The 24,832-nt window shown below is 42.2% G+C and overlaps 1 protein-coding gene across 1 annotated transcript; it reads left to right on the top strand.

Moving 5' to 3' along the window:
• Positions 1 to 57: 57 nt before the first annotated feature.
• LOC138784131 (C-type lectin domain family 17, member A-like) lies at positions 58 to 15,735 on the top strand. Its single transcript, XM_069959645.1, has 13 exons — positions 58 to 148; positions 854 to 988; positions 1,466 to 1,519; positions 1,891 to 1,935; positions 3,049 to 3,099; positions 5,898 to 5,924; positions 6,007 to 6,123; positions 8,347 to 8,388; positions 9,725 to 9,802; positions 11,956 to 12,009; positions 13,634 to 13,785; positions 13,903 to 14,015; positions 15,191 to 15,735. The coding sequence occupies exons 1-13, from the start codon at positions 58 to 60 to the stop codon at positions 15,321 to 15,323; spliced, it is 1,092 nt and encodes a 363-aa protein (XP_069815746.1). The 3' UTR covers positions 15,324 to 15,735.
• Positions 15,736 to 24,832: the final 9,097 nt, after the last annotated feature.

Here is a 24,832-nt window from a genome sequence, read left to right as displayed (position 1 = left end):
GATAACCCCTTTAATTATCCTGTGGCCAGGAATATATGAATAATTGCTAGATTGTTCATGTGGCTCTTTGCTTTAAGTAGTTGTTGGCCGCACACCCCCTATTACATCGGTGAATGTGCATCTGACAGCAGAATATTCTTTTTACATCGTAAGTAGAGATGAGCGAACCGCGTTCGGCTTCGAGTCGATCCGAACCCGAACGTTCGGCATTTGATTAGCGGTGGCTGCTGAACTTGGATAAAGCTCTAAGGCTATGTGGAAAACATGGATATAGTCATTGGCTGTATCCATGTTTTCCACATAGCCTTAGGGCTTTATCTAACTTCAGCAGCCCCAGCTAATCAAATGCCGAAAGTTCGGGTTTGGATAGATTCGAGCATGCTCGAGGTTTGCTCATCTCTAATCGTAATCGAATGATTAGCCGACAAATGAACATTTGGGAGGACATTTATCAAACCGGTGTAAAGTAGAATTGGCCCAGTTGCCCCTAGCAACCAATCAGATTCCACCTTTCATTTTTCAAAGAATCTGTGAGGAATGAAAAGTGGAATCTGATTGGTTGCTAGGGGCAACTGAGCCAATTCTACTTTACACAAATTTGATAAATCTCCCCTTCGATCTTTCGTCTTCTGATCACTGGTCCTACTACATGTGGGGATAATAACCTATTTTGGCCTATAATCATCCAGTGTAATATGTCCTTTAGCCAAAGTGGCTTCAGGAAGTATCTTTGGTTTACTTTGCAGTGGGTAGTAGATAGTGTTTCATTTTCCCATATGAATTATGGCTTCCGTGTAGATTGCAGCTGCGCATCCCATCACTAAGTTCATATCACCTATATCTCTATGTCCAGTCTGCTCTCTCAGTCAAGACGATGACGATGATGATGATTATGAGAACGCCAATCCTTGTGACCCAACACCAGCTTTGCCCTCCAGGGCGAATAGGAAGATGAAGAATGCGATCAAAGATGACTTTGCTTTGAAATGTAATGTATATTCACTGACAAACTCAGCTCTTTTACTTATCTATTGATTATCTATAGGTAACGTGCTCTTTGTGAAATACACTATATTTTCATTCCAACATTTAATAGCAGAGCACCTAGAACTTTTCCTTAATCTGAATAGACAATTACGACCGATTCCTGTACATTAACATTTTACCATACTATTTTTGTGCTACATGAAAACTATAAAGGGGGGAGGGGGAAAGGGGGGATGAGTAAGCAGGAGGAGGAGACAAGCAGTTTTGCAGTTTGGAGACTGTCTTGGCACATAAAACACTGAATTCACAGGTCAGAAAGGTCCACCCCCCCCTTCCACCACCACCCCCCCCCCCCCCCACACACACACTTTTATTTGGAAAATAAAAGTGAATTTATAACTTATTGGTTAGATATGATTTCTATTATAATCCAATACAATTCTCCAGTGAGAAGTAACATATGTTATCTGAACTTTAGGTATGGAAAAACCTGCAAAACAACCTCCCTCTGTGTGGACAACACCCCAGAAGGGTAAGTCCTGTGTTACTTACTCCTAGCTTTTATATCTTTCTTCAGAATGGTCTTGTTTTAAATTTCTCCTTCTATTCAATTTTTAGTATTCTCATTTCAAGTCGTCCCCATTAGTTATCCCAGAACACTGGGACCCCAACCAATTCAAGATGTGTGTACTCATTCATTATGGGGATCACCATTTAGACCAAAATCCAACAAATAAAGTAGGATTAACTGTATAACTCACAAATTGGTAAGATATATATATATATATATATATATATATATATATATATATATATATGTACCCATAGGAGATGACAAGATGCATGATATGTCTTCTGTTAAGCTGCATCATTCATATTTATTTTCATTTTATGTATCCATAGGAATAAATCCAAGAGAAACTCCAGGCTTTCAGCCACCACCTATAGGTGAGTATAATAGATTATAGGCATATTATAATGAGGGCAATCTGGGCTACCACTGGGGCCTTCAGCTTCAGGGAGGCCCAGTGAGATAGCCCCCATTATGGAGCCGTCCCGACTTCTGACCGGGATATCTCCGTCCCGGGACCAGCTCTGGGAGCGGGACTCGGCCAGATGAGGTCTGTATAAGGGGATCTAGCTAGGGGTCGGGAGCCTGTCACTCCAGCATGGGGGGTGACAGGTCCTTTTTAAATATCAAGACTTCCTATACTTATCAGCTGCTTTATGTCATGCGGGAAATGTTTTATTTTCAGCCTGACACAGTGCTCTCTGGTGCCACCTCTGTCCATGTCAGGAACTGTCCAGAGCAGGAGTGGTTTCCTATGGGGATTTGTTACTGCTCTGGACAGTCCCTGACATGGACAGAGGTGGCAGCAGTGAGCACTGTGTCAGGCTTGAAAGAATACACCAGTTCATGCAGGATATACAGCAGCTGATAAGTATGGGTATCCATCATACTGATGTTTTGCTGATGAACAGATTGCCATAATAGCATTTTACAGCACAGGACAATTGAGACTGAAATTCTGAAATAGGAGCCATGTTTCAGCCTCCTGTACAGTACATTACAAAGGGCACATAGAGTATTAGAGGCTCATACAGTATTAGAAGCACATACAGTATTAGAGGCACACACAGTAATAGAGGCACATACAGTATTAGAGGCACACACAGTATTAGAGGCTCATACAGTATTAGAAGCACATACAGTATTAGAGGCACACACAGTATTAGAGGCACATACAGTATTAGAGGCACATACAGTTTTAGAGGCACACACAGTATTAGAGGCACATACAGTATTAGAGGCTCATACAGTATTAGAGGCACATACAGTATTAGAGGCACATACAGTATTAGAGGCACACACAGTATTAGAGGCACATACAGTAATAGAGGCACATACAGCTAGGTGATATACCCTTCACATTCTGTGATACATAAGTAAGTTATACATGAGTAAAATGCAGTCTAGTTCTGCTACATATTGGCAGGCTAGAATAAGACAAAGAGAAATAAAGAAATCAGTTTAAATGTGTTATTTTCTCTTGTTGTCAGGTCTTGATTTTTCCTCTGGAGCAGTTAATGCAGCATTTTCAGATATCTCAGGTAATGTGATTTGGTGTCAATAGTCTAAAATACAGCAACCAGACCTGATAGATATGTAGCATTGTTACAGTAGGCTTTCATTCTCCTTTCTCTATTGCTCCTCCTCCTCCTTTATCACCTTCACCTCCTCTCATTTACTTTCTTCACCTTCTTCCCATTCACCTTATTTTAAATCGTTACCATTCTCTCTCTAACCTTCTTGTTGTTTAGTGTATATTTATTCTCCTCTTTCATGTTCTTTTTCATTCCTTTCTCCTCTCACTTCTTCACTTCATGTTTCTCTTTTCTCCTCTTTCTTCACCTTCATCATCCCCCCTCTCGTTATTCACTTTCACCTCCTCATTCCCTTGTATCATTTTCTTCTTTAATTCCTTTCTTTCCTGTGTCTCCCATCTTCACCTTCTCTCCCTTCCCTATCATTCACTATCATTATCCAATTATTCTTTACCTCCTTCCCATTCTTCTACTCCTTCTATATATTTTTCTTCATCTTCTTCCCACCTCCTGCTCATTTACCTTCATCTTCTTCACCTTCTTCTCATTCCCTTTCACTTCTCTCTTCACCTTGTTCTACTTTATTTCCCATTCATTCCTCTCCTTCTTCACATTTTCCTCTATCTCTTCCAATTCTTCCTCTTCAATCTCTTCTCCTCTTTCACCCCCTTCTCACCCTCTTCTCCTCTTTCTCTTTGACCTTCAGTTACCATATCCTTAAAGGGAACCAATCACGAAAAAAACGGCCATAAAGCTAAGGAAACGTGCTGGTACATCAGCCAGCACGCTTCCCAAACATCCCCCTGTACCCCCCGTGATCCCCTCTATTAGTCAGTATTCGTACTTTGATTAAGTCCCGCGCTGTATGTAAATCTCCGCCAAGTAGTCACGGTGGGCAGATTTAGTCATGGTCCTGGGCGGCAGGAAGTGCTGTAATCACGCCCACAGGGGGCGTGATTGATAGTCGTGCGTTCCACTTACGTCAGCTGGGGCCTGCGTTCCACGTCGGCGGTGCGCTGACGTTTTCAGGACGCCGCGCATGCGCAGTACGTCGGCCTCGTCTCCCTCCGTACTGCGCATGTGTAGCGTCCTGAAGACGTCGACGCGCCGCCAACGTGGAACGCAAGCCCCGGCTGACGTAAGTGGAATGCACGACTTTCAATCACGTCCCCTGTGGGCAGGGCCGTATTTACCACTAGGCACCCGTGGTCCGGTGCCTAGGGCAGCACCTTGCAGGGGGGCAGCACCAGGGAGCAGGGGGACAGAAAAAACTATTTTTTTGTTTTTATTTTTTTAGTTTCCCTCCTCCCGTTCAGACTTGCCAGTAAATCTGGTGTTTTTTTCCAGGGGGGTGGGGGTATGGTGGTATTTGTCAGGTCTGGTATCGCCAATAGGTGCGTGTGGATGGGGCGTCTTCAGGTTTAGTACCTAGGGCAGCAGCAGCTGTAAATACAACCCTGCCTGTGGGCGTGATTACAGCGCTTTCTGCCGCCCAGGACAATGACTAAATCCGCCCACAGTGACTACTTGGCGGAGATTTACATACAGCGCGGGACTTAATCAAAGTACGAATACTGACTAATAGAGGGGATCACGGGGGGTACAGGGGGATGTTTGGGAAGCGTGCTGGCTGATGTACCAGCACGTTTCCTTAGCTTTATGGACGTTTTTTTCGTGATTGGTTCCCTATAACTACTATTTTACCATCTTATACACATCTTTCTTCTTCTCTTTCTCATTCACCTTTTTATTCATCTACTTTACCTCCATTATTTTGCCTCAGATCCTTCTTTTTCACAACTTTCTATATCACCTGCTTCATCTTGTTCTTATCCACCTTCCTACTGGATAATTGATGGATAGAAAGATAGATAGATAGATAGATAGATAGATAGATAGATAGATAGATAGATAGAGTGGTACCTCGGTTTAAGAGTAACTTGGATTAAGAGCGTTTTGCAAGAAGAGCTCACAGTTTTTCAAAATTGTGACTTGGTTTAAGAGCATTGCTTTGGTTTAAGAGCTCCCTGTACTGAGTGGGAGGGGGAGTGGAGGAGGGGCATGGTCTGCATAGCGGGGTCTACAGCCCTGTACTCTGACCCAGGAAGTCTCCCTCACCTTCCAAATCATACCAGATCCACTTCAGGCTGGGGATTGGATCAGGGGACAGGACTGTGGAGGTAATCTCTCCATAGCTGTAACCCTTCTCTCCCTGGACAGAGAGTGCTGCTATACTGTGCTCACATCTGCCCTGCTCATTCCTTCCTGATTGGTCCATGCTAAACACACACCCTTCCCCATTGCAGTCATGTGACCACACAGACCTCTGACAGCAGCCCTGCCTCTCTATTCTAGCCTGTTGTACTACGCTCCTGCATTATGCGTATGTGCAGCTCCATCCTGTATCTACAAACTGCTGCTGTGTTTTCAGGTTTATGCACTTACTATACATTATACTCCACATGCTGATTGTTATACTGTACAGTAACTTATAATATCACATATTCTGCTGTTTCTCATTGTTTCATCTGTTCTACATGTTATTCAGAATAATAAATCATTATTTTTGGGGTGTGGAACCAATTGTCTGCATTTCTATGATTTCACATGGGAAAATTTGCTTTGGTTTAAGAGTGGATTTGGATTACAAGCGCGGTCCTGGAACGAATTATGCTCGTAATCCAAGGCACCACTGTAGATAATAAATACAGTAGGAGAGAGACTTAAAATTGTATGTATGGCAACTTAAATGACAGATTATTATTAACCATTAATTGTTTCTCATTTCTTTTCTTATACATCAGATAAAAATACATTCCCAGACTTAGAAGGTAATTTAACACAGTATATGATATATTGATATAATCCCTGGAAGGTCCTTATAATACATACAGCCCATTCTTTGTGTTTTAGTAATGCCAAATCGTAATCAGCCGAGATCTGGAAGATCAAAGATGGTGGTGCTGATAGGACTGACCGTCATCATCTTCATCGCCTTAGCTGGCATCACTGGCTTCATATTCTTACGCTGTGAGTAAACACTAAGGAAATATTTACCCTGTACATATCAAATTGCTAGGAACAGCTTGTCCAGGAACAGAGAAAATTCCAATTTAGACAATTTAGTATCCCTTTAACATGGTACGCTAAAAAAAGGATGCGTTTTGATCCGTTTTTCCGCATAAAATGAATAAATAGAACAGTTTGCAAAAATGCAGTGTGAACTGAGCCTAACACAATATCCAGTTAAATTATTAACCTATATATGTTAAAGGAGAAGCCAGACGAAAATTTTTATTTATGTATTGTATTGCCCATGAAATGTTATACAAATCCCCAATATACACTTATTATAGGAAATGCTTATAAAGTGCTTTTTTCCCTGCACTTACTACTGCATCAAGGCTTCACTTCCAGGATAACATGGTGATGTCACTTCCTGGATAACATGGTGATGTCATTTTCTGGATAACATGGTGATGTCACTTCCTGGATAACATGGTGATGTCACTTCCTGGATAACATGGTGATGTCACAACCCGACTCCCAGAGCTGTGCGGGCTGTGGCTGCTGGAGAGGATGATGGCAGGGGGATGCTCTGTGTCCCTCCAGTGCCCTGTGTCCCTCAGTGTCCCCCTGCCATCATCCTCTCCAGCAGCCACAGCCCGCACAGCTCTGGGAGTCGGGTCGTGACATCACCATGCTGTCCAGGAAGTGACATCACCATGTTATCCAGGAAGTGACATCACCATGTTATCCAGGAAGTGACATCACCATGTTATCCAGGAAGTGACATCACTATATTATCCAGGAAGTGACATCACCATGTTATCCAGGAAGTGACATCACCATGTTATCCAGGAAGTGAAGCCTTGATGCAGTAGTAAGTGCAGGGAAAAAAGCACTTTATAAGCATTTCCTGTAATAAGTGTATTTTGGTGATTTGTATAACTTTTGGGGGGCAATACAATACTTTAATAAAAAAATTTGCTGGACTTCTCCTTTGAACGTACCAGTGCGCCCTGGAAGTCTGTGCCCAGATGACACTGGACGTACCGGTACGTCCTGAGCTATGAAGCGCGCCACAGAGCGGAGCGCTCTTCATAGCAGGTGGGGGCAGGCTGCAATAAGCAGCTGGCACCTCACCATTAATGACACGCTGCAGCGTGACAATAACTCCTTAAACACTGTGATCGCGGCGCGGCCGTGGGTTTTAAGTGTAAGTGACAGGGGGAGTCCCGTCACTTACCGATTGGGACCCCCGCAGTGTGATCATTAAAACGGACAACCGAAGGTCTCTCACCTTCCTCCGTGCGGTCTGATCGGCGCTCTGGTCACTGAGCCTGCACAGGCAGGCTCAATGAGCAGAGCGCCGATTACACTGATCAATGCTATGCCTATGGCATAGCAATGATCAGTGTATAAAATCAAAGTAGTGTATGTACAAGTCCCCCAAAGGGACTTAAAATGTCTAAAAAAAAAGTTAAAATCACTAACACACAACCCCAAAACCCCTCCCCCAATAAAAGTTTAAATCACCCCCCTTTCCCATTATATAAATAAACATATAATATACCGTAGCGTGCATAATTGTCCGATCTATTAAAATATAACAAGCGTCATTGCGAACGGCGTACAAGAAAAGAGGGAAAAAAGTGCGCGGATTACCGATTTTATGTTACATTATATATAAAAAAAATTTATAAAAAGTGACCAAAACATCCGATCTTCACAAATATGGTATTAATAAAAACTAGAGATCATGGCGGAAAAAATGACACCCCATACAGCCTCATAGGTGAAAAAATAAAACCGTTATAAGCGTCACAATAGTCCCATTTTATATGGTTGTGTTCAGACTGACCGATAGAATAATGGTATCATGTCGCTGTTACCATATAGTGCATTACGTAGACACAGGAACCCCCCAAACTTTACCATATTGCATTCTTTTTTTACGATTTCACCTATTTATATCTTCATAAATAATATATTTGGGATTCCATTATACATGTTATGGTAAAATGAAAGACGCCATTACAAAGTACAACTATTCCTGTAACAAATAAGCCCTTACATGGCCCTGTAGATAGAAAACTGAAAGTGCTAGAGCTCTTAGAAGGGGAGGAGGGAAAAACGAAAGCGCAAAGATCAAAATGGGTCGTTTTGGACTTGGTCCTCAAAGGGTTAAAATAATGCGTGAGTTTGTTTAACTCTTTTTTTTAAGATATTTTTTCTTTTTTCCATTTACAGACATCACTGTCTCAGCAAAAGTGACCGACTTAGAGCAAACTGGTAATATCATCTGTATTTTGTAACCTTTCATTATCCCAATATAGAGGCAGCCAGATCTATTTATGTAAAGTGGTTTCTGCTAAATTACTTGGCGTCATCATCACCCCATGAAATGAAGCATACATGTACACGCTTCTCCCAGCTATATCTAAAGATTGGGGAAGGAATAAACAGGCCCAGACCCATGTCAGACGGCAAGGACTCTTGGTCACTCCGTATCAGAAAAGAATGATAGAAAAACATACAGTATATTCACTGAAGCTCTGTGATCAAACTCTCATACTTCTCACCAGTTCTCTGCTGCCACCTGCTGTTATTACAAAGGAAATACACAGAAGATATAGATGAAATTTCACAAGCAGGCCACAATTTAAAAGGGCCATGTCATTTTCTTATGAGATGTTCTCGCAGACATATCAGTTTGTATATAAGCTTTAAAAAAAATGGGAAAGTTTTAATGAAAATGTTTTCTCTATTATCATTGTCTAGAATGGTTGAAAAAGTATTCACACCCCTTTAGGCTGTCTTCACAATTGATAGAATCAGCATATTTGTCCCTATTAAAACTCTTAAATCTTTGAAGTAAGTTATTGATAATCAGCCGAAGTAGGAAAAAATACTAATCTTCTCATTTTTTTTCCATGAAAAATTGACATATTTCACAAAAAAATTGGACGGATATTGGCCCAAAATTTACCACAATCCTAAAGTACAATATTTCACATGAAAACTGAATCTCAGAATCGCTTGGATAAGTTATAGCATCACAGAGATGTAACCGCACAAAGTGAGACTGGTGTCCCGCTAAATTACATTTGTAATTTACTTCTATTAAAAAATCCCAAGTTTTCCAGTGCTTATCAGCTGCTGTATATCCTGCAGAAAAAGTTGTTTTATTTTCAGTCTGACACAGTGCTCTCTGCTGCCACCTCTGGCCGAGACAGAAACACGAGAGGTTTTCTATGTGAATTTGCTACTGCTCAGGAGAGTTCCTGTTTCGGACAGAGGTGGCAGCAGAGAGCACTGTGTTAGACTTTAAATAATACACCACTTCCTGCAGGACATACAGCAGCTAATAAGTACTTGAAAACTTGAGATTTTTTAATAGAAGTAAATTACAAATCTATATAACTTTCTGCCACCAGTTGAAGAAAAAGATTTTCGCTGGACAACCCATTTAAGGCCAAAATCAGCCCAGTCCTGAAGGGGTTAATTGATATCATAATCCTATCATATGAAAACCATAGTCTTCTTCTATCCCAATAATTGCATAGCATGGTCATAGCATATCATAGCCCAGTTATATCACATGATTAGCAATGCTCTATCCCTACAGCCTCAGATCTCCAGATGAAGGCCAAGGTGCATCGGGCCAATCTGAAGGCGGACGTGGCTGATCTCAATAACACAATGGGTAAGTATATCTCTGTATAATTATTTTTTAAACTTCATTTCATTATTTATACATACAGGTAAAGTGGTTATACCACCAAGTTCTTCATATATACAAATTGAGGGAGATTTATCAAACATGGTGTAAAGTAGAACTGGCTCAGTCACCCCTAGCAACCAATCAGATTCCACTTTTCATTCCTCACAGACTCTTTGGAAAATGAAAGGTGGAATCTGATTGGTTGCTAGGGGCAACTGAGCCAGGTTCACTTTACACCATGTTTGATAAATCTCCCCCCTATATATTTCCACTGCATAGGCATAGATTTAAAGGAGATGTCTGGGCAAAGCTACTTTTTTTAACAATTGCTGTGGTGGGGGAGGTGCTGGTGGCCACGTACCGCCGCTCCAGTCCCCGGCCCCTTCCTGGTTTGAGCTGGGACCTAGGTCATGGCTTGTGCGGTCCGCTCAGCCTGTCAGAGGCCGTAGCAGCTGATCAGCAAGCGTTGAACCCCTCCAGTCCTATATTGATAGGCTATCCTGAGGATAAACCATCAAATTTATAGGGCTGAAAATCCCTTTAAAATAGATACTCGTGGCTGCCTATACCCTAAATGGAGCATGGGAGCATACATGTTCATCGTCGGGATCTGATTGCCAGAACCCCTCACGTGAGCAAAAATTTTGCTTTCGATACATTCTTCATGGTGTCGCTGAACATTTCTGGGTTTAGAGCTCCATAATAATAATTGTTTGGCTACCTAAAAAAAATGAAGGGGTTATTCAGTGAAAATCTTTTTCTTTCAAATCCACTGATTTCAGAAAGTTTTATAGATTTGTAATTTACTTCTGTTTAAAAATTCAGTTAATTTGAAAGAAAAAGATTTTCGCTGGAGTACCCCTTTAATGGTGTGCTGGCCACAAATATACAATGCATTTCATTCTTTAAAGGGAACCTGTCACCCCCCGTGCCGGGGTGACAGGCTCCCGACCCCCCGCTACAGCCCCCTATACTCACCTGATCCCGCTTCTGGATCCGGTCGGGTAACGGAGATCTCAGCCGATGAAGCCAAGCGCGCGCAGTGAGAGATGAGTCCAACGCTCATAGAGAATGACAGGCGAGTCCAGCGCTCCATCATTCTCTATGAGCGTTGGACTCATATCTCAGCGCGCGCGCCGGGCTGCAGCGGCTGATATCTCCATGACCCGACCGGATCCAGAAGGGGGACCCAGCGGGATCAGGTGAGTATAGGGGGCTGTAGCGGGGGTCGGGAGCCTGTTCCCGCTCTTGTGACCAGTGGGGTCTGACTGTTGTGATAGTCAATGCTTAAATGGAAATACCCCTTTAGGTGCAAGGGGCCCAGAGTTATCAAAGTGTGTAAAATAGAAACTGCCCATAGCAACCAATCACAGCCCAGCTGTGGTACAGCTCTGGTTACTCTGGCCAGTTCGCCCCAGTTTTTGTTTAAAGGTTTGATAAATCTAGGCCAGTGTGTATACAGGAAGCCCTTCGGCTCCATCTAGTGGTGGCTACAACAGTCAGGGGTTTTTACATTTAACTTCATATGTATGTAAGGGATTCAGGGGGAGAGTTGTACAATAAAGCAGGGCACAGACCGCTATAAAGATATAGGAAGAAATTAACCTGTACAGAATTTAAAAAAAAAAAAATAATAATAATAAATCATGAGGATAAACAATGGAGATTGACAGAACTGAACAGTTATAAGAACCAACTATTTCATTGGTTGACTATGCTGACCAATCCAAAGAACAGAATCGGATGATTTAGTGTAAACTGAAACAATTGAGTAAATCCAGTTTGAGACGACCATAAGAATTGTTGTAAAGAATGGATTGCTAGGGAGGTGGTCCTCTTATAAATGACGCTACATCCATAGGATATGAGGAGTTAGAAATTCATTTTAAAAACCTGGACTAGATCAGGGGTGTTCTTTGTAAAGGGTCCACTGTATTATTTTTCTATGAAATGCTATACTTACTTGCTGTGTACACATCTGTGGCTTTGATGAAGCGCGACTAAGCGTGAAACGTTCGTTGCCTATCTGTACTTTACTGACCGTGAAGATGGTTCAATAAAACATACGGTGAAGAATTGGCAAGTGCCGCATTGCCTCTATTTCTCGTACTGTACACATCTGTTTTATGTTGTAGTGAAATTACAGGACATGCTGATGGTAAACCTAAAGCACATAAACAGGACGCTGGGTAAGTAGCGGACATAGATGGCGGTAATTCTTGTTGGTGGATGTAGTCTGTATTTCTATGTAAGGCCATGTTCCCACACAGTAGTTTTGTTCAGTATTTTGCAACCCAAACCAGGAGTGGATTGAAAACACAGAAAGACTATGTTTTGTTCACACACTGTCGAAATTGATTAAATGGCCGCCATTAAATGGCAGATAATTGTCGTTAATTTAATAACGGCTGTTATTTGCCATTAAATAGTGGCCATCCACTAAATTTCAACACTGTGTGAACACAACAGAGCCTTTCTGTGTTTTCAATCCACTCCTGGTTTAGCTTGCAAAATACTGAGCAAAAATACTGTATTTTTTATCTTGTTTTTATCGGCTCTTTTTTTCATTGGGTCTTGCTGAACATTACTCATTCCTGAACTGGAGGGCAATATAAATATTAGGGCAAATACTAAGTGGTCCTTGTGTATTTAGGCCAACATTTTATGCTGGTAACTTTCTTAATACTGAGCTTCACACCCTGCATACAGATATAAAAATAAGGTGAATCTGTAGGCTTACACTCTCCATCGAGCCCACCCCCACCACCACCAAAATTATCTTTTAAACTGGAGCAGCGGTGTCAATGAGGCGGGGCCAAGAGCATAAGTTCCCTAGACCAGGAGCACCTCTTTCTTCTTGCTTCCTTACTTATTAGCTACATCCATGGGGAGGGGAGGGTGGAAAGAATCTTCTAGGCTCTAGGGCTTTAGGCTCCGCCTCATTGACACTGCTTCTCTAGATTAAAACATAGGGGGAAATTTATCAAACATGGTGTAAAATGAAACTGGCCCAGTTGCCCCTAGCAACCAATCAGATTCCACCTTTCATTTTCCAAAGAGCCTGTGAGGAATGAAAAGTGGAATCTGATTGGTTTCTAGGGGCAACTGAGACAGTTTCATTTTACACCACGTTTGATAAATCTCCTCCATAGTTTTTCTGAAATTAACAGCACCAGGAGCTATTTGGACTCCGGGAATGCACATGGAAAAAGACCATGGCTATGCAACGGTACCAGTGGTTTGGGGCAAAGGGTGTTGGAAAAACCAGTATAAAAATGGGTGAAATAAAAAGTACCACAGCGATGTTGGGGAAGGATTTGTTGTTGAAAACCTGTTGCTGTAGTGCTTTACAGTAATATCTGCTGCTTGTGAGGTCTGTATGTTTTGAGTTTGCTGTGGGTGCTATCCTTTCTTTCTACAACTATCTACACTTTTATTTTTATTTTTTAATTCTTGAACTGCAAATATACTTTTGTGTGTTTTTCTGCTTTCCTCCCTTCACTACACCCTATTTAACCTGCCCGGCGGAATATTCTGTAAGTAAATTACACTGTGAGCAACAGAGTAGAAATCTCATTGAACACAATGGGACATTGCCCTGTACATAATTCACGGGTGGAATTTCAAGTGGAATACGCATAAAATTAAGCATGGATTCCGCTTGAAATTGTTTGCCCATTCCTCAGTGTGAACATACCCTAACACGAACCTAGGTTTGCAAGTTAGCTTATGTTGTTTTCATTATGAACTAGGAAATAGCTTTTTCTAACCATTATTTTTTTAATTGTTGCTAACTGCTGTATATTCACACAGAGAGTATCTGCACATTGTGCCCTTTTGGCTGGCGAGGGATTGGCTCCTCCTGTTATTATGTCTCTGAGGATGAATTATCCTGGGATGCGGCTCGAGATGAATGCTACAAAGTGAACTCTGTTCTTGTCATGATAAAGGACCAGACTGAATCGGTAAGAGCTGTATACAGGAAACGGCAAACACCCAACAGTTATCCTTCCTAATATATATTATATAATTATATTCTCCACTATATGAAGATTAAAAGCAGTAATCGTTACTATTCCTAGGATACTATAAAAAATTTATTTATGAACAAAAGGAGATACTGGATCGGACTGAGACGAGACCCAGTAGATAATCACATCTGGAAGTGGCTGGATGGGACGCAAGTCACCTTCACGTAAGTGCTGAGCAGGAGGCTTCATACAGCAATCTCCGAGAAAGCTACATGGAAGTCATTTACATTTCCGAACAGAATATGAAAATATCTTAGTATGAACCAAAGGTGTTCATAGAGCAAAGAGGTCCTTGTAGGGAAATTTACAATGGGGCCTTCTTCCGATGCGGGTAGACATCACACCCAACCAAGCGGGCTATCCGCTCAGAAACCGATAATCGCTTTGTGTAATAGGGCCTTAAGAGAAGGATCTGATACTTTTTTGGACCACCATCTCCTGATCTATGATTTTTAAGATAACTCCACACATTCTTGTTTACCAATGTGTAGGAGTTATGGAAAAAGGATCCCTGCACATGTTGTAACCACCGGCTGACTTAGGTGATGTGAACAAACATGGGCCGGGCCACCTCTCACCATGTGCCTCATAGTACAAACAGTGGGATTCTCTACTAAAAATGGGGGAAATTTATTATAATTATTATTATTATTATTATTATTATTATTATCATTATTATTATTATCATTATTATCATTATTATCATTATTTTAGTGCACTGTCAACATGATGCACAAAAAAAGTCTAAAAGTCAGTATAGACATTCCATAGTTCCACCCAGAATAAAATTCATAGAGAGCACTCCATAAGGGTAGCTACTAAAGAAGATGTCCACAAAACATTCACTGAATCAGGCCCAATACTGAATAGTGCACACCAACAGGTATGGGTGGACCCTGGTTTTGTTGCGTTTCCACCTGCTCCTAAACCACCAATGAGCAAACCACCAGGGCAATGATTGAGACAAATGACAAGGCAAGATAGTAGAGTTCATGCTGGTTTATTAAAGTCAAAGTCCAATGTGTTTCTGGGTCAATCGGACCAATTACTCAGGGACCTGAAGAAGGGGCCAAAAACAACCCACAAATGCCTGGAGCGAGATAAAGGGTTAAGAACTAGAGGATGCTTAGACTTAAACCGATAAGGTAACACAGCATGTCCACACCCGTTGGGTCATTACACAGCCGTTTGGTCATCGCCATTCAATGGGCGCTATATACTAGGATAGACTTGAATCTTGATTGAACTTATGGTATTTAACCATCCATTGGCCTATATTACATTTCTCTTTCCTTTTTCATTTTAATAAAAGTAATATCCTGTTTTCATTCATTTACAGCAATTGGGGAGTGAATGAGCCCAACTATCATTCCAATATTGAACACTGTGGAGAAACCATGTCTGGACCTTGGAATGATCTGAACTGTGTCAATAAGTTGTATTATATTTGTAAAAGGCTTAGAACATGCTGATACCCATTCTATACCGAACAGTGGCATAACATGGACCCTAATGTAAACTCTATACCAGGGGCCCCACCTGCCATATGATATCTATAATATTGGTTCTACTTACAGTAGACAGATCAAGAACTGCTGCCTTGGTTTTCTTTTGTAATGTAGGCCAACATTGGTCTACATAAAGGTTGCTATACAGTGACCAAGTAACAGTGCCACAACCAGAAGCCAACTGACCCTGAAGACCCTGCTTCATACTTGGAATTTAAAGTCTCAAGAGGAAGTGGACCATTTCCAACTCTTGTAGCCTTGGCAAGGATGGTTGCTTCTTGGTGAACCCGAACCATAATAAGGACTGGATGGTGGAACTTTTTAATGTTGGAAGTTCCCCATTGCTTTTGTATATTTTAGCCCTGAGAATGATGGAGTATAAGGGTGCGTTCACACCTACAGGATCTGCAGCTGATTTTCTGCAGCAGATTTCAGTTAAATAACTGAACACAGCATCAAATCTGATGCTGTGTTCAGTTATTTAACTGAAATCTGCTGCAGAAAATCAGCTGCAGATCCTGTAGGTGTGAACGCACCATAAAATAGAATTTAGCATTTGCAAATTATTTGTCTTGTTCAATTTAAAGGGAAACTATCAGCAGGTTAGACAAATCGAACCTGCTGATAGCCCCCTATAGCGCACAGTGCACAAAGGATGAAGGTAAGTCTCTTCTTCATCCTTAGCGCAGTTTCCGTGCACTTTGCAATTTCATTTGGCTTGTAGTATGGCTGTTTGGAGCCCGGGAGGAGGGGGGGCTAAGGCCCCCGAGAGCACACATCCAGCCTGCCCCCAGCCAGCCCGCTCCGTTGATGATCATTAGTAGGAGTGGATCAGTACTCTAGGGTAGGTAGCCCCACCATCAGTGTTCCAAGCAACCTTAATACACACCGAATCAAACTGCAATGTGCATTAAAAGTGAATAGAGGATTTAGGTAAGAGACATACCTTCATTCTCAGAGCCCAATGCACAATAGGGACATATCAGCAGCTTAGATTTGTCTAATCTGCTGATAGTTTCCCTTTTAAGCAACATTTGTGCAAAAAAATTAATGCCTAATTAAAAAAAAAAATTGTGTTTCTATGGCAATTTGGACAGATGTTCACTGTATTTTATGCTTGATAAAAATTTAACTATATGGTAAAAAAAAACATTGAATTGTCCTTCCTGTGAACCACAAGGCCTAAAACTAAGCTAAGACTGCCTGTTCTGTCTGTGATACAGCTGGCTGCTGTAAAATCATCTGTATAGAATTACAATGAAAATAGACACCCGTAAATATAGATTTCAATGATAGATGGAATAATCAATAAGATGGCAGAGTGCCCAAAAGTGTGGTTGGGGGACTTCAACGAAGTATTTGATATTGAGAGAGATAGATGCTATGCGGGGGAAAGGGTTAAGGGGAAGGGTAAATCACAATTGGCTAAGATCTGTACAGAACTGAATTGGCATGATATATGGCGGATTAAAAATGGAGATAGGGAGGAATACTCATGTGTGAATAAATCCCATAAATGTATGTCTAGAATAGATCTGGTGTTGGGCGACAGGCAGATGGTAGAGTATGTTAAGAGGGCTAAATTTGGCCATAGGGGGTTCTCTGACCATACACCCTTGATGATAGAGGTAGAAAGTAAAGGAAGGGGGCCAAGTAAGCCATTCAGGTTGAACGCGTCCTGGTTGAATATTATTGACCTAGACTGACGGGATAGTATAGAAGAGTTTTTTCGGTTTAACAAGGGGACAGCAGAGAGTAAAGTAGTGTGGGACGCCCTGAAAGAGAACCAATCATGGACGAAAGTTAAAAATTTTTTATTCCTTAATTAAATGCAAATCATAATTTAATTGACATTTGCAAATATAATTAATTATTTTTATTGTCACGTTTTTGAATTATTCCCTTTTTACTTTCCTGTCTCGAGCCGGCTCTTTTCAAAAGAGCCGGCGCGAGACAGGAAACTCCCGTCATGCAGAGTGACAGGAAAGGTTCCCATGATCCTTTGCCTGCCGCTCTGTTAACACACAGTGATCTCGCGCTATACAGCGCAAGATCGCTGTGTATTATCCCTGTATTGTCCCTCTTCTCTAATCTATTTATGAAGATACAGACTGCCTCTGCAGTCTGTATCTTTATACTTTACCTAATCCTCTTCTTCGGTGCAGCAAGGCCGGCGGCGCCATCTTGATTACGTCACTTGCGTTCCAGCGGTGGAACGCAAGGCCCGTAATCAAGATGGCGGTGCCCGGCCTTGCGGCACTGAAGCAGAGGATAGGTAAAGTATAAAGCTACAGACTGCAAATGCAGTCTGTATCCTCATGAAGTCTATCTATGAAGATACAGACTGCCTTTGCAGTCTGTATCTTTATACTTTACCAGATCCTCTGTTCCCTGGCTGTTCCGGCGGCGCCGCCATCTTGATGACGTCACTTGCGTTCCAGCTGTGCGTTCCAGCGTGACGTCATCAAGATGGCGGCGCCGCCGGAACAGCCAGGGACCAGAGGATCTGGTAAAGTATAAAGATACAGACTGCAAAGGCAGTCTGTATCTTCATGAATAGACTTAGGGAGAGATGTACTGTCATAATAGGGACAGTTATATTTAGGTGATTGGTTCTCTTGAAGGCAACATTGAGGGGTCTGCTATTTCAGAAAATTGTATATAAAAAGAGAGAAGCGAAAGAGAAAGAAAAGAACTACTATAAAGGGCTGGAAGAAGCAGAGAGTATAACGCGGACCCAATACAGGAGAAGTGGCGTAAATGGGTGGAAGAACGGGAACAGCTGGAGAAAATGTTACTGGAAAAGAGTGCGATTAGGCAAATGTTTTTGAAGGCCAGAGGGGGTGTGGAGGGAGAGCGCCCAGGAAGAATGTTGGCTAGGTTGGTGGAGAGTAACCGGGGTTCGGCGGGGATAGTGGCAATGGAATGGCAGGGAAGACAGGTTACTACAACTAAGGAGATCCTGGATGCCTTCGTTCAGTATTACAGTAAGATATATACCTCGGAAGGGAGTTATGGGCCAGAGGAGTTAGAGGACTATTTGGAGGGTATCCTCCTACCTGAAATTGAGGGTAATGAGAGGGAACAGCTAGATGCCCCATTTATGTTGGAGGAACTTAAGAAAGCATTGGGGGAGATGGGGGACGGTAAGGCTCCGGGCTCGGACGGTTTACCAGCTGAAGTATATAAAGCAGCAGGAGGGAGGTTGCTAGAAGAGCTATTGGAGGTGTTAAATGGTGCATGGCAGAGTGGGAGGCTGCCAGAATCCATGAAGGAAGCAATAATTATTATGCTGCCGAAGGAGGGGAAAGGTTCTAGGGGCCCGGAGTCTTACAGACCCATCTCCCTTATCAATGTGGATGCTAAGGTGGCCACTAAGATGTTAGCCAATAGGCTTAACAGTGTGATTAGGAAATTAATACACAAAGACCAGTCGGGGTTTATCCCAGGGAGGGAGGATACTACAATATCAGGAGGGCTTATAGCAATATCCAGGAGGAGAGTAGGGATCCGGGGGGTAGGGCCATTCTTACCCTGGACGCAACAAGAGCTTTCGATAGGGTGGAATGGCCCTACCTGTGGAGAGTTATGAAGAAAATGGGAATTGGAGAGGGATTTATTAACTGTGTTAAACTCTTTTACTCAGAGCCTAGAGCAAGGATATAGGTCAATGGGCAGGTGTCAGAACCCTTCCTATTGTCCAGAGGCACTAGATAGGGGTGTCCGCTGTCCCCCCTCCTGTTTGCAATGGCAGTGGAGCCACTGGCGGAGTACATTAGATGTTCAAGAGAAATCAAGGGTTTCGAACACTCCTCACGAGCAGAGAAAATATCATTATTTGCTGATGATGTGATGCTGTTCCTGGGGAGTGTTGGGCCCTCAATTAGGGGGGTAATGGAGGCAGTTGAGATCTTTGGGAGGTACTCGGGCTTCTCCATTAATTGGGGGAAGTCATCACTTCTGCTGCTGGATGGTGGGGATGGAGGAGATTATGGTCAGCTGAGGGTTTGTGCTCCCGAGGTCCCTATTAGATACTTAGGGGTAGAGGTGTCATCCAAGTTAGAGAACTATATAAAATTGAATTGGACCCCGCTAATGAGGAAAATACAGGGAAAAATTAAAATCTGGGGGAAGTTCCCGCTTAGCTTGGCCGACAGGGTGGGCAGAGTTAAAATGATCGTGTTGCCACAGGTTCTGTATGTCTTGGCCAACAGCCCGGTCTGGTTAGGGAAAAAAGCCTTGGGAGAAATAAGGGGTTTATGTAACGAGTTAATCTGGAAAGGGAAAATCCCAAGGGTTAAATATGAACTGCTGACGAAAAAATAGGAGGAATGAGGCTTTAATCTACCGAATTTTGAGATGTACTTCCTGGCAGCACAATTGTCATATATAGTGAAATGGAAAGAGTATGACTCTGGGGGAATGTGGCAAGATCAAATAGACATATGTAGCCCAAACCTAATGGCATTGTTGGAGGCGGGGAGGGTTGAGGTGAAAAACAAACCCCTAAATGGTCTTTATAGGAAGGTGTGGTCTTATAGTAAAAAGGTATTGGGACTACATAAGAGTAACCAATTCACTCCACTGTGGCGCAATGAGAACTTGGACCAATTTAGTACATTTCAAGATTGGTTATTTTGGGCAAAACGGGGGGCTGTAAGCATAAACGATATATTTGATAGGTATGGTGATTTAAAATCATTTGAGACCCTGGTTGGGGAGTGGGGTTTGAGTAAGGGGGATGCCATACGGTACTTCCAGCTCAAACATATGGTGAGAGACTCTAAAGAAAAAGAGAGGTTTGTGGTGGAGGATTTTTTTTTATTTAATGATAAGATAATGAAAATGTGCAAAGGCACGGTGGGGAAGTTGTATAAGATGTTGATTAACACGGTAAATGGTTCACTGGAGGAGAAATTTAAATAAAAATGGGAAGAAGATTTGGGGACTAATGAAATAGACTGGGGAAGTGTTATGGGTAATATAAAGGAGTGTAGTTTGAGAATGAATCACAGAGTGTCACAGATATTTATAATTAGAAGGTTACACTATACACCAGATAAATTATTTAAAATGAAATCACGGGACACAGATTTGTGTGATAGATGTAAAGTGGATAAGGGAGACTTAATTCACTTGATGTGGAGATGTCCTAAACTTAAAAGATATTGGGGAGAAATATTTGGGGAAATTAAGGATAGAACAGGGTTGGAATTGAAGGTGTGTCCGAATATTGCATTGCTGGTGGAAATGGGGGGGGGTCACTAGAGGGCAAAAAAGTTTAGTAAATAGAATAATGTTTGCAGCTAGGTTTTGTTTACTAAAAAAAATGGATTTCCCCGAGTGCACCGTTAGTGGAGGATTGGAAAAAGGAGATAAAGAGCCTAAAATTGATGGATTATGTAAAAGCCCTACAGTCAAATAGATTAGAGGACTATAAAAATAAATGGTCAAATTGGTAGAAGGAAGAAAGAAAAAAAAAAGTAAAAAAAAAAAAAGATAAAACAGAAAAAAAAAAAAAAGAAAAAAAAATATAGATTTCAATAGATGAAGCTCACAGCTCAGTCTCCCCCTTTCTTTGTAAAGTCACAGAGCATAATGGACGTCATTTATCTCAGTGGGAGAGGTGCTGTCCTTTGTTGTCCATGTCCAAGGGGCTTGCTGTAAAGCAGTTCAAGGTAACATAGGAACATAGAAGATTGTAATCAGAAAAAGACCACCTGGTCCATCTAGTCTGCCCTCTAAGTATTTCCTTTCTTATTACCTTAGGATGGATACATGTTTATCCCAGGTAGTTATAAATTCAGTTACTGTAGATTTGCCTACCACATCTGCTGGAAGTTTTTTTCAAACATCTACTACTGTTTCAGTAATATTTCAGTAGTCTACTACTGTTTCAGTAATAGACCTTTCCCTAAGTAACCTCAGATTGTGTCCTCTTGTTCTTGTGTTCAGTTTTTTATTAAAAACATTTCCCTCCTGAACCTTATTTAGTCTTTTAACATAGTTAAAGGGGTTATCCAGCGCAACAAAAAAATGGCCACTTTCTTCAGAGACAGCATCACTCTTGTTTCCAGGTGCGGTTTGCAATTAAGCTTCATTTACTTTAAAGGAACCGAGTTACAAAACCCCACCCAAACTGGAGACAAGAGTGGTGATGTCTCTGAAGAAAAGTGGCCATGTTTTTGTAGCGCTGGATAACCCTTTTAAAGGTTTCAATCATGTCCCCCCTTTCCCTTTTTTCCTCCAGACTATACAGAATTAGATACGGTTTATGCCTCACACCCTCCACCATTTTTGTAGCCCGTCTTTGAGCCTGTTCTATTTTATCAGTATCTTTATGTAGGTGAGGTCTTCAGAACTGGACACAGTATTCCAGATGTGGCCTCACTAGAGCTCTATACAGCAGGATCACAATCTCCCTCTTCCTACTGGTTATACCTCTAGCTATAAAGCCCAGCATACCAATATATATATACAGCCCAACATACCACTATATATACAGCCAGAGGCGTAGCTAAAAGCTGATGGGCCCTGGTGCAAAATTTTAGCCTGTCCCCTATAATGAATGGACTGTACTGTTTCATTCTCTAATCATTGTTTCCCAATCCTTGACAGCCAAAAAACTACAACTCTCATCATAACCTGTCAGCAGGACATGATGGGGGGTGTAGTTCGGCAACTTGGAAAGCCACATGCTGCAACCTACAACTCCTATCATGACTGTTAGCAGGGCATGATGGGGGTTGTAGTTCTAGGGATAATCTCATCTGTCCAGGTTCCTGCTCTTTCCTGGGGTTCTGTCCTCCTCTGGTCAGGTCTGGCTTCTGTGTATGGTGGCGGAGCTAATCGCTCAGCCTGTATTACACAGAGCAGGAGTCCCGGAGGCAAGAGAGGGAGCAGTGGGCTCCTGCCAGCAGTCTATTCAGTTGTATTAGCAATTGCGAATACAACTGAATGAGGAAGGAGACAGGGACGGACTGGCACTAAAAAGCAGCCCTGGCATACAAAGCCCCCTACCAGCCCCCATAAAATATAATTCTCCCCCACCACATAAATGTGCACTTCAGTGAATTTTGTTGTTTTGGCTCACATAGTCACATATGGCCTATATACATATACGGACATAGACATACATAGAGACACATACAATTACATATACACAGACACATATAGTCAAGCACATATATAACCATATAGAGACACACAGACGCTGTATAACAGGCACTTACATACAGTCTTATGTACACATACAGTCAGGCATACCCATACAGGGACACAAATATACACTCACCGGCCACTTTATTAGGTACACCTGTCCAACTGCACGTTACCACTTAATTTCTAATCAGCCAATCACATGGCGGCAACTCAGTGCATTTAGGCATGTAGACATGGTCAAGACAATCTCCTGCAGTTCAAACCGAGCATCAGTATGGGGAAGAAAGGTGATTTGAGTGCCTTTGAACGTGGCATGGTTGTTGGTGCCAGAAGGGCTGGTCTGAGTATTTCAGAAACTGCTGATCTACTGGGATTTTCACACACAACCATCTCTAGGGTTTACAGAGAATGGTCCGAAAAAGAAAAAACATCCAGTGAGTGGCAGTTTTGTGGGCGGAAATGCCTTGTTGATGCCAGAGGTCAGAGGAGAATGGGCAGACTGGTTCGAGCTGATAGAAAGGCAACAGTGACTCAAATAGCCAACCGTTACAACCAAGGTAGGCAGAAGAGCATCTCTGAACGCACAGTACGTCGATGGGCTACAGCAGCAGAAGACCACACCGGGTGCCACTCCTTTCAGCTAAGAACAGGAAACTGAGGCTCATCGAAATTGGACAGTAGAAGATTGGAAAAACGTTGCCTGGTCTGATGAGTCTCGATTTCTGCTTGAACATGACAATGAGTTCACTGTACTCCAATGGCCTCCACAGTCACCAGATCTCAATCCAAGAGAGCATCTTTGGGATGTGGTGGAACGGGAGATTCGCATCATGGATGTGCAGCCGACAAATCTGCGGCAACTGTGTGATGCCATCATGTCAATATGGACCAAAATCTCTGAGGAAGCTTCCAGCACCTTGTTGAATCTATGTCACGAAGAATTGAGGCAGTTCTGAAGGCAAAAGGGCGTCCAACCCGTTACTAGCATGGTGTACCTAATAAAGTGGCCGGTGAGTGTACATACATACATACATACCTGCATACACACACACACATACATGCTGTATATAGAGGAACATACATACAGTCAGCTTCATAAATACTCATACAGGGACATACACACATGCTGTACACTGAGGCATACACATACAGCCAGCCACATATACACTCATACAGGGACATACATACACACATACATACATACACACATACACACACACATACAGCCAGCCACATATACACTCATACAGGGCCATACACACACGCTGTACACAGAGGCATACACATACAGCCAGCCACATATACACTCATACAGGGACATACACACACACTGTACACTGAGGCATACACATACAGCCAGCCACATATACACTCATACAGGGACATACACACACTGTACACTGAGGCATACACATACAGCCAGCCACATATACACTCATACAGGGACATACACACATACATACATACATACATACACACACACACATACAGCCAGCCACATATACACTCATACAGGGACATACACACACTGTACACTGAGGCATACACATACAGCCAGCCACATATACACTCATACAGGGACATACACACATACATACATACATACATACATACACACACACACATACAGCCAGCCACATATACACTCATACAGGGACATATACACACACTGTACACTGAGGCATACACATACAGCCAGCCACATATACACTCATACAGGGACATACACACACTGTACACTGAGGCATACACATACAGCCAGCCACATATACACTCATACAGGGACATACACACACTGTACACTGAGGCACACACATACAGCCAGCCACATATACACTCATACAGGGACATACACACATACATACATACATACATACATACATACACACACATACAGCCAGCCACATATACACTCATACAGGGACACACACACACATACATACATACATACATACATACATACACATACATACAGCCACATATACACTCATACAGGGACACACACACACATACATACATACACATACATACAGCCACATATACACTCATACAGGGACATACGCACATACATACATACATACATACATACATACATACATCTTTTAATAAATGCTGGTATGAACATATATAGGATCATTGCATGTAAAAAGGAATGAAAGGTGACAAACATCCAAGAAACGATTTACCTGCAGCACATTCCCCGTACGTAAACGGGATGTGCTGCGGGTCATGAGAATTAACAATCGATCACGCAGCCACTCACCCTTCAACAATTGCCCAGTGTGAAGTCAACTTATTGTGTGCACCAGTCA

This window comes from Dendropsophus ebraccatus, chromosome 1 (genome assembly GCF_027789765.1).
Source record: "Dendropsophus ebraccatus isolate aDenEbr1 chromosome 1, aDenEbr1.pat, whole genome shotgun sequence".
In the NCBI taxonomy this organism is placed as follows: Eukaryota; Metazoa; Chordata; class Amphibia; order Anura; family Hylidae; genus Dendropsophus; species Dendropsophus ebraccatus.
This window is presented reverse-complemented; position numbering and strand designations above follow the sequence as displayed.